The sequence below is a fragment of the Rhipicephalus sanguineus genome, chromosome 1 (assembly GCF_013339695.2).
Source record: "Rhipicephalus sanguineus isolate Rsan-2018 chromosome 1, BIME_Rsan_1.4, whole genome shotgun sequence".
NCBI lineage: Eukaryota > Metazoa > Arthropoda > Arachnida > Ixodida > Ixodidae > Rhipicephalus > Rhipicephalus sanguineus.
Genome location: NC_051176.1, coordinates 80917479 through 80934314, shown reverse-complemented (window position 1 = coordinate 80934314; position 16836 = coordinate 80917479). Strand labels below are relative to the sequence as shown.

General features: G+C 44.4%; 1 protein-coding gene across 1 annotated transcript in view; it reads right to left on the bottom strand.

The window, feature by feature from the left end:
• Nucleotides 1–16836, bottom strand: part of LOC119393349 (visual pigment-like receptor peropsin) — a 417337-nt gene that overhangs the window by 219126 nt on the left and 181375 nt on the right. The window contains exon 2 of the mRNA XM_037660326.1: nucleotides 13792–13951. Within this exon, the coding sequence (XP_037516254.1) occupies nucleotides 13792–13951 (160 nt within the window). The remainder of the gene's footprint in view (nucleotides 1–13791; nucleotides 13952–16836) is intronic.

Genomic DNA, 16836 nt, shown 5'->3' with positions numbered 1-16836 from the left:
AACATGTGGTTCCCAGTTGAGGTTCGATGAGAGAGTAACGCCTAAGTATTTTACTTGGTCACTTTTGTCGATAGTTGTGTTTCCTATAGTATATGTAAAGTTAAGGGGGTTGGTCTTATTTGTGAATGAAATGAAATGAGTTTTGGTTGTGTTTAATTTCATGCCCCAAGTATTGCACCAGGAATAAATCATTTGCAATGAATTGTTCAGATTAACTTGATCGTCTGAATTGTGTACGACTGTGTACACGACACAGTCGTCGGCGAATAGTCGCATTTGAACAGGGTTATTAACAGAAAATTGAATGTCGTTAATAAACATTAAAAACAAAAGTGGAGCAAGAACCGATCCCTGAGGTACTCCAGAGTAAACATCAAGCGGTTGCGATAGATGGTTGTCGATTGTTACCCTCTGTTTCCGTTTAGTTAAAAAACTGTTAATCCAGGCTACTATTTTATCATCAATACCAAAGGCCGATAGCTTTGTTATTAAATCCTTGTGTGGAACAACGTCAAACGCTTTAGAAAAGTCTAAGAAAACGGCATCTAACTGACTGTTCTCGTTAATTGCATTGGCTATGTCGTGAGTTAATTCAGCTAATTGGGCTGTAGTTGAGAGACCTGATCTGAAACCATGTTGATTTTTGTAAAGAAGCTCATTTGTTTCTAAATGAGTTATTATGGACTTGAAAATTATATGTTCTAATATTTTACAGCACGAGCTCGTAAGCGACACCGGGCGGTAGTTGCTTATTTCTAGCTTTGAGCCTGATTTGTGTATAGGGACTACTGTAGCGTTGCGCCAGTCGTCTGGTAATTCCGAAGTGTGTAGAGATAACGTGTATATTTTAAAAAGATAATTAGATGTCCATTGCGCATATCGGCATAAAAATGAGTTAGTAATTTTATCGGTACCAGTGGATTTTTTCAGATTAAGCTTGAGCAGCAGAGCAAGTATGCCTTCTTCAGATACAATTAATTCTTCCATGGGTACTTTCACAACATAGGGGGGTAGTACCGCGTTAGTGGCATGTTTCGTAAAATCTGATTGGAAGGACTTATTCATTTCATTAGCGATTTGTTCTGGTTTCCTAATAACTTGTTCTGAATACTTCATTTGCGAGATTGAATCTCGTTCATCTGACAAGTTCATCTGACATCGCCAGAATTTGTGGGGACTGTGGGTCATAAATTATAGGCATTCAGGCACGAACCCCAAAAATAGGCATTTATAGGCACTATAAAAACACTATAGAAGCCCTTCTTAACCTCTAATTCATGCTCATATATCAAAGTGGCACGATAGGAACGCAAGGACAAAAATAGGCATTTGCCTAAAATCCGGTCTCTAGGACTCATCTCATTAATAAAAGCGTGCCTCCTAATCGGAGCAGACGCAATTCAGGTTTTAGTACGCGCGGCTGTCAGTATCGGGCCCATCGCTGACGACCCTGGCGTCGGAAGGCCCACTGTGAAACGGCTACATCGTGTTACTTGTCCGCCCCTCGCGTGCGGTTAAGAAAAAAATCAGTTTGCAAAGGAGTGAATGCAATACCAAGAAATTGAATTCTTATAAGAAGTAAGGTTAGCAGCTAACACTTTTGGATCCGATCTCGTGTAACTGAACAAAACGCTGGTTTTAGGGAATATGGCCGCTCTAGGAACCGAAGCACTTTTCGTGCTGTCAGAATTATCTTAAAGCACAGCAAGTTTACGAGCCGCCTCCTCATGCCTCGAGATAACGCGCGCGCCATTGACAGCGCCTCCTCCCCCAGCCCTGGCGTCCGTTCATGGTCCTTACGAAAGACAGGCGGGACGTTTCCTTTCTGTTTGATGAGCAATCGATGGCAGGCCTCGCACGCGGGCTGATGTTATCGTGTACACCCTCCGTGCGACGGAGACGGCCGGCTCGTTTCACCTCTTCTTCAGCCATCTTTGAATGCCAGAACTTGGGACGTCATCATGACGTCATACACCGTGACTTCACGGGATGACGGCATCACATGACATCGTCACTTTGCAGTGCCTCCGTGATCGGTGCGCTTATGATGGCGGCAATGTAAAACCAGGTGAGGTACAGAAAGCTTGCAATGCCTCCGATCCTGGAGGCGGGGCAAAAGCACGTTAGGTGCAGAAAGCTTTCGGGGAGGGGAGGATTAATTTACTGAGCGCGAAAAAAATATGGCTTTCACCTTCGAGTCGTCTTAGGCGAATGCTGAGGAACCCTGCGATTTTTTTTCCTTTTTTTTACACTGCTCCCTAGAGGGCACTAGGCGGGTTTTCAATGTATAAATGGAATGTCCCGGCCATATACAACTTCGCTGTAAAAGTAAAACGAAGTTTGCTAAATCACGTAGTCCCCGGTTGAACGCATTTTCGGACACTTTCGCGGAAGCTAGACTTGAAGCGGATCTCCATCTTCCAGGCACCCCGGCCTGGAAGCACTTCGGGAAGCACTTCGGGAAGCACTTCGGGAATGCTCTTGCTACAGCAGAGAGAGGCCTCAGAGAGAGGGAAGAGAGTCTCGGAGGAGGTTGGCTTTTTGAGACTAGCTAAGTGACGTCCTGTTACGCCCAGCAGTACAATCGATCGAGAAGAAAAGAACCTTGCTTTCGCCTAGGTGTCGTCTTAGGGGAAGGCATTAGGGACAATGTGACTCTTTAGTATTGAGGCACTGCTGTACGTCGCGGCGTTTGTCTTCCAAGTCTGCTGATAACCACATAGACGTATTTAGTGTGCGGTTTCATAAAGTACAATTTGATTGATCCAGTAGTATTCTGTTTATTTGCTAGTGTCAAAAATAATAGGTGAAGAGGTTAGTCCAGAACACTCAACTGCATGATGCCCTTATCTTTGCAAGTAGCTAAGGTGTATCTACTACTTCTTTTAACTATTGTATCAATGTCCACTTTGATTATCTATAGTATTTTAGGTGTTCGATTGAATTAATGTAGGTCGATTCCACGAAAGATCGAAAAAGGGTGTATATTTGATGTTTCCGATTTTCCTGATAATTTGGTATGTTGTGCACATATGACTGCACAGCACGAAATCGCAGTTCGTTTTCAATTTTTTCAACACAGGAAAATTCGACAAGTGTCGCCGGTTGACGACGACCATTTTACGAAGAGTGCGTTTTCGTAAATTCGCAATCATGGTGGCAGCCACTGAAGCTATATATTACAAATATCTTTCTTTTTGGCGGAAGTAGAAGTAAAGGGGAAATAGCTCTTATCATTTCATGGAATTCTGAGTAATGTATGTATTTTTTAAAATTCACGAAAAACGCTGCGTTTTTGAATATTAGTCAAATTTGGGACGCTATGGCTACTTCTGTGAACATCTCAGCTTATTCATATTTGCAGTATGACTAGGCCTTTATGTGAATAATGAACCTCTGCATTTGTATTTCTCTAATAATTTTCAAAGTAATAAATTTTCATGCTCGAAACACGAAAAAGAGAAAAGTGCTGCTCAATTCGAAAATCTGTAATAAAAAAACCCCAATTTCAATTTTGTTCAAAGTCCCCCAAAGTGTTCTCAAAGGACTGCAGCATGATATCATGAAAAAACATGTTGCATCATTTTTATTACAACAAAAGCAGAAAATGTCAAACATTGTGTTTCCAGAGCGTGGTGGCTACTGCGCAAAGGACATCTCTAGTAACAAGAAAATACAGTAACACGTCTTTTTTTCTTTTCTGAGCTTCGCTAAACAACAATAATGATCTATGGTCGGAAATTGGGAACTGTTTTGTAAAGAGAAAGACCGTTCCAATTAAATGCATTCGCGTGGTTTGCGACTTCACGGCAGTGTTAGACATCCCTCAGTCCACAGTATGCACTTTCAGTTGTAGCCTCCTTTTCTTTCATCTATTTCAGTTGAGTATAATTCATATCTTGAGTGCTAAAGAACGCATTCCCTCCATGCGTCTCTTATGATGTGCTGTGCCAGAATTGAGAGTTTGGTATAAAACCCAAGGTCTCTTCATGAATGGAAATGAATTTCTGGAGAGCGGTCGCCAAGAGGTGTGGTTTTTGTTGGCCCAAATGTGTACGTTGTCAAACCTTATGTGATCAATGCAGAGTTTAAAAAGAATCGATTACGTGAAGATTGGTGGCAGCAGTTCTGGCCACGGACAAAACACGTTTTGTTTGCATTGCATCTGCTTTGTTTTGCATATCCTTCTTTCTCTTGAAGGAGTGCTGGCAGATCTGGTTTCCCTCTTGAATTGAGCGCGCATCCTGCTTCATGACCCTCCGCAAAAGAGTCTCGATCCGATATCTTCTACGTAACGAAAATTCTGCTGCAGCGGAATTTTCTTTCTGTGCACCATGAGGCAGTCCGTACAAAATCTCGGCCATGGCTATAACGCCTACCCATAGCCACCTTCACAGCGTAGGATAGTCATCGCATCAAAGTGAAGCACAATTTGGATGCTTAACTTCTATCTCAGGTGGTGTTTGGCTGACTGGCACAGCCGTGCTCATTGCTGTCGTCTGCTCAGGCGGGCGTCTATCGCGCCGCCCTTTGCACCTGTCCGCCTAACGCATGCTACTCCGTTTACACGAAGGCGTGTAGCGCGGGCCACTCGATCCGCACGGTGCGGATCCAGAGACCGGGCGGGAGAGCGACGAGCGGTGAAAAATGTATCGTGTAACCAACGCAATCGACACCCCAGCTTTTTATCGTGCATAGCGACAAAGCCTGGCAAACAATGTGTGGCTGCTGTGCTTAGGTTGCACTGCGGTACTCACCGTTCACCACTGTCGCCATTTGCGATTTCTCATTCTTACAATGCATGATCGACTCAGCTACACATATTTCGCGTTTAGCTTCGTTACTTTTATATAAGCGCATTTACTAAAAAAAATTATCCAGAGGATGAAAATGTCCGTGCTGCCCGTCGACGAGGAATGTAAGTGGTGTCGCAAATGCATTTAATTGGAACGATCTTTTTTTTTCTTTACAAAACAGTTCCCACTTTCCAACAATAGATCACAACTGCTGTTTAGCGAAGCTCAGAGAAGAAAAAAATTCGGCAGATCCTACGTACCTTGGGAATCGATGTTATGCGAAGCATGCGCGGGATGGTGACTGTGGCGTAATTTTTCACATTGAGCGAAACGTTACGGAATGACGCTAGAGAAATATGGAAACGGTATACGCAAACTGATATGTTCAAGAGTCGCATATGCATTATATAACCAGTTGTTTACAGTTGCGTAACGATGCCAACAGCAACATGGGTGTTACCATCACCAGACGCTGTAAGCTGATATGTAGTGCTTATATTGTTCAATACTGGATAGCGCGAATCCAAACAGCACAAAAACTAAACACAAATGCACAGGACAGGCGTTACACGCAACTAAGCTTCATTCACAAAAGCTCCCCTGGATATATACACAGCCGAGTGGCACGCGCAGGCACACTGCACGTACGTTACAGTCACATTTACAGTTGTTATGCTTATACTTGTCCGTTATGACGGACAACGCACGCACGTTTCACGAACCCGTGTGTATGTGTAGAAGGGCTTCTAGACAGTTTTTGAACAAGGTTATCATCACCGTGTTCAGTGAGCACCAGCGGCTGGACCGGACTTGTTAATCGGATACATTCGTGATTGCGGTTATGAGGAGTCTAAGTGTAGAGAAGTGCGAGGTATAGTGCAGCTGGTGGAAATCCTAAATGCTTCTTACGGTGAAATGAACTATGATGCCTCCTGTGGTGGACGTGGCAGCGAGGTCTTTTGATTCCCTGTCCACATCCAAGCGGTCTTTCACGCAGTATAAGGACCAAGCGTTGTTGGGTTTTGATAAATGAATGTTGAAGTCACCGGTAATAATGAGCGGCCTGGTTCTTTCGGCAGGTTTATTGCAGGAAGCGTTGACCCCGGTTTTTGCGTAATCGACGTGGTCCACGTTCCGGACCACGTGAACGAATGCATGGTAGTTCAGCGTCTTCCAGGGGTGTTCTGTTTTCAGCTTCCTCACTTTCCTTGTGTCCGCCGCGGTGGTGTAGCGGCTACGGTGCTCGGCTGCTGAGCCGAAGGTCGCGGGTTCGATCCCCGCCGATGGTTGCTAGATGCCCGTGTACTGTGCGATCCCGGAGCACGATAAAGAATACCAGATGGTCAAAGTTATCGCCCCAACAATTATTATTATTATCACTTTCGTTGCGTGCCAATGTGTGTGTTCGCGTTTACTATGTTGGTTGAGACTTTGTATCACCTGTGGCACACACCCGCATAACATAAACTCTGGTATGTGGGTATGTGCCACACGTGACTGAGGGAAAGGGTTTCATGACGTAGGCGACAGGTATTTTGCGTTATTCACGTCATGACCAGTGAATCGTGTTCACCATACACTGATCCCCCGCTATGCCAATTTTGGTATATCAGACGTTATGGAGACGACCAGGAGAGCGCCCAGACGTAGGCGGCTAGATAGATAGATAGATAGATAGATACGTAGATAGAAACGCCCAAAGTGCCTGAGGTTCGCTAAGAAATGCTTCGCATTTAAAAGACGTGTTACTGTATTTTCTTGTTACTAGAGATGTCCTTTACGCAGTGGCCACCACGCTCTGGAAACACAATGTTTGACATTTTCTGCTTTTGTTCTAGTAAAAATGATGCAACATGTTTTTCATAATATCATTCTGCAGTCCTTTGAGAACATTTTGGGGCACTTTGAACAAAATTGAGATTGGGTTTTTTTTATTATAGATTTTTGAATGGAGGAGCACTTTTCTCTTTTTGGTGTTTCGAGCATGAAAATTTACTACTTTGAAAATTATTAGAGAAATACAAATGCAGAGGTTCATTATTCACATAAAGGCCTATTCATACTGCAAATATTGGCAAGCTAAGATGTTCACATAAGTAGCCATAGCGTCCCAAATTTGACTAATTTTTAAAAACGCAGCGTTTTTCGTGAATTTTTAAAAATACATAAATTGCTCAGAAGTATATGAAATGATAAGAGCTATTTCCTCTTTACTTCTACTTCCGCCAAAAAGAAAGATATTTGTAATATATAGCTTCAGTGGCTGCCACCATGATTGCGAATTTACGAAAACGCACTCTTCGTAAAATGGTCGTCGTCAACCGGCGACACTTGTCGAATTTTGCTGTGTTGAAAAAAATTTTTATTTGAAAACGAACTGCGATTTCGTGCTGTGCAATCATATGTGCACAACATACAAAATTATCAGGAAAATCGGAAACATCAAATATACACCCTTTTTCGATCTTTCGTGGAATCGACCTGTAATGAATGTCCACTGCACTGCCATGTAACAGGGAGTCGGGACCCTTGTCAAGCCACCTGTGCGAGTTTTAGTCCTGTCCCCTTCTTTTTTGACAAAGGAAAATGGACTCATCAATGCATGAATGAAATATAGAGTGAAATAGCGAGTGCTCCTGACATTTTTTTTATGAATTTTGCAATGAATCGAAATATTTGTAGCTCTTCATAAGAATACCATAATAATTATTGAAGTGCTTGAATTTGAGTGCAACTTGCTTCTCCAGTGTACTACAAGATGGGAAATTAGCTGCTCCAGAGTGCTCCGAGATGCAAAATTACCTGCTCCAAAATGCTTCAAGATATAAATTTTTACTGCTCCAAAGTGCTCCAAAATGAAAATATTGCTGCGCCAAAAATTGCTCCCAGAAGTCCTCGGTAGCGTCACTGCTTTTAGGGCGCTTTTAGAGTGTCAAGAACAACGGCGTTGTGAACGGCTGCAAGCACGTTTATGCTCATCGCATAAGGAAGTGATCACAATTACAATTGCATCATTCAAAAATGTGATTTATTAGATTTGCTAATTACTACACCATTAAAGTAGCGAAGGAGTTACTGAAACGTAATCAATTACCGTTACATTAGTTTACTTTTCGCACAACTTTTATTAGGATTGTACCAATACACTAGAAAAAAAAGCTTATCTCGCTTTTTGACTGCTTCCTGCGTAGTCCACCTTGTTTATTGTAGCTAGCAATTGCTATTAAAAATTTCCGTCGGTCATCTACCCTGTTTTTTTTTTCTTGATAATCAGCCCTGAAAACTCCCTCGAAGTCCGCGCTGGACAGAAGGGCGGTGTCAGTAAACGCACACATTGCGCACACGATTCTGGTTACATAGAGTTGCGATGCTTGCATCCCGGTCCTTTATGAAGAGCCGCGTTTTACAGTTGATAAGGTTTGTTTTCGCTCAGCGAAGATGCCCCTGCAGAAAGGCGAATGAAAAAGGGTCGCGGTCATCAGCTATCGAGCAATACGGCTCAATCAGCGGTGGATGATTATGATCAGAGAACAGAGAGGATGAGTCTGCCTTTACCAACATACGCCACCGCAGGGCTACTTGTGGAACAACGGCAGGCTTTATTTAGTTCATGTCATACTGTTACGTGCTCAACTGAGAATTGCCTCTTAAACCTTCGCGTCGGCAACGTAACTGATTAAATGTAATTGATTGTTCATAAATGTAAGCGAATTACCGCAGCGTTGCCTAGTAAAATGTAATCGAGTAATTACAATACCGCTAATATCAGATTAACTACAATCGAATAATTACGTGTAATTAGTTACGTACAAATCTTCCGTAAAGCGCCACAGCGGTGTGAACGAATTCAGCCGTCGTTGGAGATGTCTATGCGATGACACTGCTGACAACAAGAGCACGTGCTGCCCAGCAACGCTACTGATGCTTGGTCACAGAACGCGCAAGTGAAGCAATGAAGGCGCTGGCGCATTTATATACGCGATATTTCAATGCGTCGCGTACTCCAAGGACCACTGATAGAGCCTTCTTGCATAGCGTCCAGGTGTGGATGTATATACTGTCAAACCCGACTAATTTTAACTCAGATAAATAGAATTATCCCTTATATCGAACTATTTTCGAACTCGACTATGCTTCAACGTGAATGCATAGGAAAATAATACACGGCTACATCGAACAAAAATATCCGGAACACATCATATTTCGAACACCGGGCAGCGTGAAACGCCCAAGAAGTTGGCTTTCTCTCACAAGCGGTGCGCTCTTCCTCACGGAGGGCGTGTTTCCCGCATGCATTTGTGAGAGCCAGCGCTTTGATTAGGAGGGCGCCACACGGAGTGAGCAGAAACTGCCACTTGCCATCGCGTGCTTTTTCCCACGAACCTGCATGTAACCCACATAACCTGCACACAAGTTGTCCCTGCCCATATAAACCGCACCCTCAATTACAAACCACGGAAAAATAAAAACTAGAAACAAATTCCCCGCGTATTGCTGCGTAGACGGCTACCTTGCATAAACGTAAAGCAATGCCGCGAAGCCAATCTGCACACCGAAAATAATGTAAATTCTTTAAAAGCTTTATATCGAATTATACGATACATCGAACTAATACAAGTTCTTTTTTCTTTTTTGCGAGTTCGATATATATAAGGGTTTGACTGTACGTTGATTGCGCTGGGGCCCGCCGATCAACACAGAGAAGCATCGGTGCGTGTCCGATGTAAAACAGACCTGCTTTGCGACCGCTATGTGACGCTCACGCGGCATTTTGCATTGGGCCGAGCGCAGCAACGCTGTCAACCAGAGCGTCCAAGGGTGGACGAAGGAGCAAACTGGAGACGTTGAAACTTTTATTAACGTCTCGATAATCGACTTATATAGGATCGGAGAAGGGGCAGTGCTTTTGACTTTCCCATCTCTTATTTAGTATGTTGGTCGCCGTGGTGCTAACCAAAAATTCGGAACTGTAGCCGCCACTCGGTGTAAACAGCTGTCAGCGTTTTAAACTATTCGGTTGTGCTGCATGACCCTAACTCTGTCTCTCCAGCAGCTGTTTGCAGACACCAATTGTTAAGTCGCTCAGGGCAATCTGGCGGCGTCTGTCGCGTATATGTAGCAATGCGTTGCAAGTGTCTTTCGCGCTTGTGAAGGGCGAATTTCTCTCGTTATGAAAAAAAAAAAAAACTTATTTTTTCGCTCTGTTCTTGTGTAACGCTTGCTATCGAGAACTTTACAACCCGTGCTTTCGGCCTTCGGTTACAATATCGAAATTCTTTCCGGGTTTTCCATGACCTTGTGAAACTTCACAAGCCTGTTTTACTGCCAGATTTACTAGCCTGACCTTTCATGGGACGAGGGCTCAAGAATATCCAACAATTTGGATCAGACTTTCATGGTTGCAACGGGTCATAGGATCCATTTTATATTCGTTTAGAAGGAATTTCCATCCACAGAAAGAGCAAAAGGGAATCGAACCGTTATAGTTCTACTGGAATCTGGTAGGTAGCAGTAGGTGTAAAGTGATAAGATAAAGAAATAACGTCCTTCGGTTTCACCGAGTCGTTCGATATACGCTACAATAGGATCCTCTTATAGATCGCGTTACCGTGACAGATTACTGTCTTTATCTTCACTTTTGCGATCCAGCATTCCACTATAAGGCGCGAAACGAATGAGGCGTAATACGTGCACCACTAACTATAAAATGCACATCTTGCATTACGAGCGTTGGTTTTCCGGTTGGCATACTGCGTGCACTAGTAACTATAAAAATGCACCTCTTGCATAACAAGCGTTCGTTTTTCGGTCAGCTTTATCAGGCATATAATGAATCATACGAGGGGATTATCGTTGTAGCCTTGCTGCTCTATAGCTGTATTCACGTGACGGACCAAATCGCGATTCGAGGACACCGATTGTGTACTACATCACCACACGTCACCCGTTACCGCGGTCCTCCTTCGGTCCGCGCGGAGCGATTCGCGAAACGACGGAGGCCCAAATCATACTTGGGATCCTAGGGGAGAAATGCAGAAACTCTCCCTTGTAGCGTGAATTCTCCCCTCTCGTGAGAATGCTGGCTGCGGAGCGATCTGAATCACGTCACATCCATATCGAAAATTCTCATATGACACGTAGGCCTCTTATCCAATAATCGCGCATGAACACATATGAATTATATGTGTTCTCCTATGATCATACGAGATTATTGGATATGAGTCATACGTGTCATATGAGATTTTTCGATAGGGACGTCACGTGACTGATGCTCCGGCGATCACGTCCATCGTGTGGATGCGGTTTTTTGGGAGTATGGGCGGCGCGTCATCTTATTTTGCCTCAACTTTTTCTATGTATAAGGAACCTATCCCACGATGAAGTTGTAGAATTTTTCTTTAGCCTTCCCTATGCTAGGCAAGAAAAGAGGCGTGGTTACAGGACATTCAGGCGCAAAGCATACGATATGACTCTGCGCTTGAAACGCTCTGCATACCATTGCTTGAGCCTAATGACACGCTAAATAGTTGTTAAGAACCCTTACCAAAGTGTGTGCTTAAATAACCTTACCTTTGTACTTGCGAAAGTGTTCGGAGTCGTTTTTGATCCCACATTTGTACACCAGCGCTCATATTCAACCCGCTCTTTTGCAACATCCAATAACATCAGGAGGCAGATTTTAGCACTAAGAATATTATCAGGCCTGCATTAGTTTGCTTATGCACAGCATTTATAAAAAAATACCTGCAAAAGAGATGGCGTCTCAAAAAGGGTTTTAACATTCTTTCAGTTGCCTTGCGTTTGCGCCTTTCTGCAGTATCGAATTTTAACGATGGATATATCAAAGTCGAAAAGGAAACTGTTTTCATCTGTTCAACGTTATCGGGAGCAATTGAAAAAGCGCTTGCTCCAGTGGAGGTCGTAATGGACTTGCCCAGCTACCCTGCTGAAGCACAAGAACCTGGGACACGCCATATAGTTCTCCTGCTGCACCCTCCTCAGCGTTGTTTTACTGAAATCACGCCCTTGAGGAGCGTGTTTGTAAAAAGTGGATCTCTCTCTCTGTTTTTTTTTTTTGTATAGCCTGCTTGCTTGATGCAGTCGCCATACATATGTCGTTAATGATCGAGGGACACTATCGCCACCCCGTTTGATTTGCACGTCGTTTTACTTTTCACAATAATAAAAAAAAACCTAGAAATCCGTTGCCACGCAAGCCTGTTTTTCAACAAAAGCCTCCTCTTAAAGACATTAATCCTCGCAAAACTGCAATCTCTGCCCCCTCCCCCCCCCCCTTCACCGCAGCAGGTACGAAGGCCATAGGCTTTTTTTTCGTCTGGTCATTTAGTTCCCCACACCTGACCTCTGCGCGGGAATATATTCCTGTCGTTCAATTACATTTACCAACGCCGAACTCTTGCAGATTAGAAGGTGGGCCGAGTTTTGAGGCGGTAAAGGCGACCCTGTTGAGCAGGAGCAGTGCTTGGTCCTTCTGGTCTGCGGCTGAAAGCATTTCGTTTAGAAAAGGCCTTTATAGTGCTTGTGCAGCAGAATTTTGAAAATGGCCAGTTGGGTGCAGAAAATTGTCCTGCATTATGCGTGCGAAACCAAGACACGTTTTATGAAAAAAAAGAAGAAAAAAGATGATTCACGAAACGTCATTCCGCAGCGTGTTTTGGAATGTCTATACGCGTATCCCTATCTAGATAGTGAGCGAGGATAGGGGGAACGAAGGAACACAATTTACGGCAGTCACAGCCACTGGAATAATAATAATTTGTGGGGTTTCACGCGCTAAAACCATGATACGATTATGAGGCACGCCGTAGTGGAGGGCTCCGGAAATTTCGACCATCTGGTGTTCTTTAACGTGCACTGACAATGCACAATACAGGGGCCTCTAGCATTTCACCTACATCGAAATGCGACCGCCGTGGACGGGATCGAGCCCGCGACTTTGAGGTTAGTTGCCGATCACCATTACCACTCGCACGTCTACTTGAGTGATAGCAAAGAGGAACTCATTCGCAACTGTTGTTGAAATGCGGAAATGGTAAGCTAAAAGGAATCAAAAGCAAACGAAAAATGAGGGCAAACGGAATAAAATGCAAAATACCTCTGGAAATTTGTCCCTAGGCATAAGCTGTATCTGGAGGAATCAATGTACATTTCCTGTTGTATTAGGAAGTGTTGACAAGCCATACTCACAAAAATTTACCACAGTGAACCGGCGCTAATTGCAACAACGATGCTGCGCTGCGTGTCGTCGCGAAATGTTGTGTCGATAGTGGCAGCATCTAAACAATATTTAATCACTTCGAACCCCATTTCACAACAAATGCGCGATGACCGAGCTTTTGTACAGTGAACGCGACGGCGTGTATGAATGTCCTGTAGATATCGAGACGTGCGTTGGCTGCTTCATTCATTCATTCGTTCATTATCAGGGCCTCTGGCGCATGTGCTATCAAGAAGCGCCATTATGTTGTAAGGCGCGCACTTACACACCGCTACATGGCGACAGCGTTTTTATTAAACGAAGCAATGTCAGGATTAGTGATAACGCTTACTATTTCCACGGGCGTTTATCGCTGTTGTTTTGATCTGTTCGAGTTTCACCCACAGAGACTGTTAGCGACGCTCGGCGCAGACCGCGCCGCAATGTTTTGGAAGCTTCGCGATTGTTCGAGATCATTCTGTTAGGATTACGCGCAGGACGCGTATAGTCAAATTTACTGAACTTACGCGAGCACCAGCGATAATGCTGGAAGGTTCGATGACAGATGTATAAAAGACGACCTGTTCCACCGATGATCAGATTACTCGACGGTCGATGACAGTTCTCGCCGCTATCAGTGTACAGAGTGAATCGCTTGTACCTTGACTTTTAGTTCTCTAGGTAGGCACAAGTTCGCCCGAATAAAGAGTTCCGTATTTCCCAGTCTTGCTGCAGCCTTCTTCGCTCTCACAAACACGTGACACTGTATACACTTACTTGCCGGAGAAGCTGGCCGTTGCCGAAAATGGGCAGCCGATGAGAATGCCGAAGTCAGAGGCCGCCAGGCTGATGAGGAGCAAGCTCGTGGGGTCCATCACCGAAGACACGCAAGCATACATGGCCAGGATTATCCCATTTCCCACGCTGCCGATCAACCCTGCCAAAGGAAACCATGTGAAAGACTCAGCACCACGCGCATTTCCCAAGACAGGTTTAGCAAAATATCTATAGAGTTTGATGCACACGCTGAATCTTTTACAGCGAAAGCTGTTATGAGATCATTTCACCGGCCGTTTTTGGCGCCGTAGTTGTCCGCCGCCGCCGCCGCCGCCGGTGTCCGTAACCAGTATCGCTCGAAATAAGAAAAAAAAACTAAATAAGAAAAAAATTCCAGGATGGAACGAGGTTCGAACCTGGGTCCTCTGCGTGGGAGCCCAGTATTCAACCTCTGAGCCATACCGGTGCTTGAAACTGCTTTGCTAAAAGGTCCTATACAGGCTTCATGTCGGGAAGGAACCACATTAGCATATGCAATATAGCGTGGTAGAAGAGTAAAATAAGCACCAAGCGTAGCACAACGCGAATTCTGTAACCAGGCGTCACACAATGCGAATTGCGCAACGAGTAGGTTGTTGAATGCTTCGAACCCATTACAAAGGGCTCTGCCATAATTCTTCATCGTCATCAGGCACAGCATCAACAAAGTGCGCATAATGCCTTACATGGGTTTAGCAGGTACCAACTCTCTCCGTAGAATGACAAAAAATGGCAGAGTGCCTGCTGGCCTACTTCTCAAAAATTACAATTATTTATAGCGTAGTGGGTTCCTCGCAAGTGCACTTGGATTGGTTGCCAAGGAAGCCCATAAGCGCATGATACACTTCCTCTGGGTCTCAGTAAAATTACAATGATTTATAGCGTAGTGGGTTCCTCGCAAGGGCACTTGTATTGGTTGCCAAGGAAGCCCATAAGCGTATGATCCATTTCCTCGGGGTCTCAGTAAAGTTCTTCACTCCCCCCCCCCCCCCCCCCCCCGTCTCTTTCCCACGTCAACGTATGTTATACAGCATGACGGGAGAGGGAAATAGCGACCGGGCGTCACCCAATGCAAATTACATAACTGGTGGGCCGTTTAAAGATTCCAACCCATTACAAAGGGCTGAGCCATAATTCTTCATCGTCATCAGTCGTCGCGTGAACAAAGTGCACATAATGCCTTACAGACGTGTAGCTGGTGCCTCGCTTCTCCGCATAATGACGAATAATGTCCTAGTAGGTGCTTCCAAACTTCACAAAAATTGTGATTTATGGCGTAGTGGGTACCTTTCTAGTGTACTTGTATTGTAGCCCCAAGAGAGCTTAACGGGCTCTAGAAACGCCGCTCTTCCAGCTTTCGCTGTGACTGTGCTGCGGTTTTAGCGCAGGCCTGGCGTTTTTTTGTTTTCCGTGCAGCAGAGAGAAATAGGCGGAGGCTTTGCTCGCTGTTGTATGTTTGCTTGAGAAGGAAGGGGCTGGGAACCAATTTTTGTGGTACCCGTTATTAGGGCGTGTGCGTTTGTGTTTGCGCATGTGTGCGTGCGCAGTGGAAAGCTTACTGGCCAGAATATGGCAAACCAGTTTTACAGAAGGCTGCAAGATGGAGCTGCGTTGCCGACTTATTTTTAGCACGTGAAATTCTTTAACATGCACCTTACTGTAAGTAAACTGGTGTTCTTGCATTTTGCCCCTATCTAAGTGCAGCAGCCGTGGCCGGGAACTCACCCCGCGCTCGCATGCCTCGATCGCAGCGCAAAATCTTAGCTGCCAATCACGGTGGCTAACCAGCACCGAGAACCAAAGTGCACGGTACGTACCGCACCTGTTACATACTCAAGTGTGAACATAGCAATCATTGCTAACGAATGAAATAAGAAAGCTGCTGTTTATGTGACGGCACAAAAACATCAAATTTAACATTACAACACAAGGTAAGCTATCACGGTTTGTGCGAATATCAGGAAGTAAAAAATTGTTCATTAGAGGAAAAAGTGAAACATTTGAACTTAGAGATTGTTGCACAAGAACACATTTTACAAGGTCGTGGTCTTTAACTGTTCCAGATGCAATTATGTAACCAGTAAAACAACTTTCACTACGTTTGTAGTGCATAGGATGTTCAGCTCACAGTGCGGGTCAGTATTATTGATTCGCTTAGAGCAGGGGTCTCACACGTGGCCCGCGCCGCGCATGACTGTCCCATTGGTCGCATTTTTTTTCCTAATAAGTATGTTCATGACCTACGCAGACATGACTGGTCTGTAGCATTTTTTTATTAGTGAGGCGCCCCATGCGGTCACCATGTGTAGAAACAGAACCTGGGAACAAAAACTCGATATCTCAGAATAGGCGTACAGACTTTAATTATTCTGAAGATCGGGATCAATATGGTTATTGAATCTTGACGCCAAATCCGCTTCAGAAATGGCCAATATATGAGATATGGTAAAGGCGTTCTCTGAAATGGCAAAGTTAGCTGACATTTTGCTTAAGCTGCGCTCCCCACTCCGACTTTCTCCGCTGTCCCGGCCTTTGCGGGGCTAAGTTTCGTAAATGCGGCCCCGCTAGCTGAGGTGAGTTTGAGAACCCTGGCTTAGAGCGACAGAACCACAGAAAAGTGAGCTCGTTGGTAGTAGTGCATCATAAAAAAACATTACGTGTTTACATATTGTTGATATTGGACACAACTGAATGTAAATGCGCAGCATAAACGTCGACTTTCAAGCCAGAGAATGCACTGTGGTAGAAAAAGAAGATATGCGCAAAAAGTTATCTGCGCATGTACAGGAATGATATATGTTCCAACCGTCAATCAGCAATGTGCACGCGCCCGCGAATAAAAAAAAAAGTGACTGGTTGAGCACGACATCTACTCTTCATGGAAGATATTAAAATGCTGGCCAATACAAGTATTTCTTCTATTTTGATATGTCGAGCCTAGACTACAGAACTCGCTCCTTTTTGTATCGATAAAAGTTGGAGCAGTTCAAAATTTGATATCCAGTG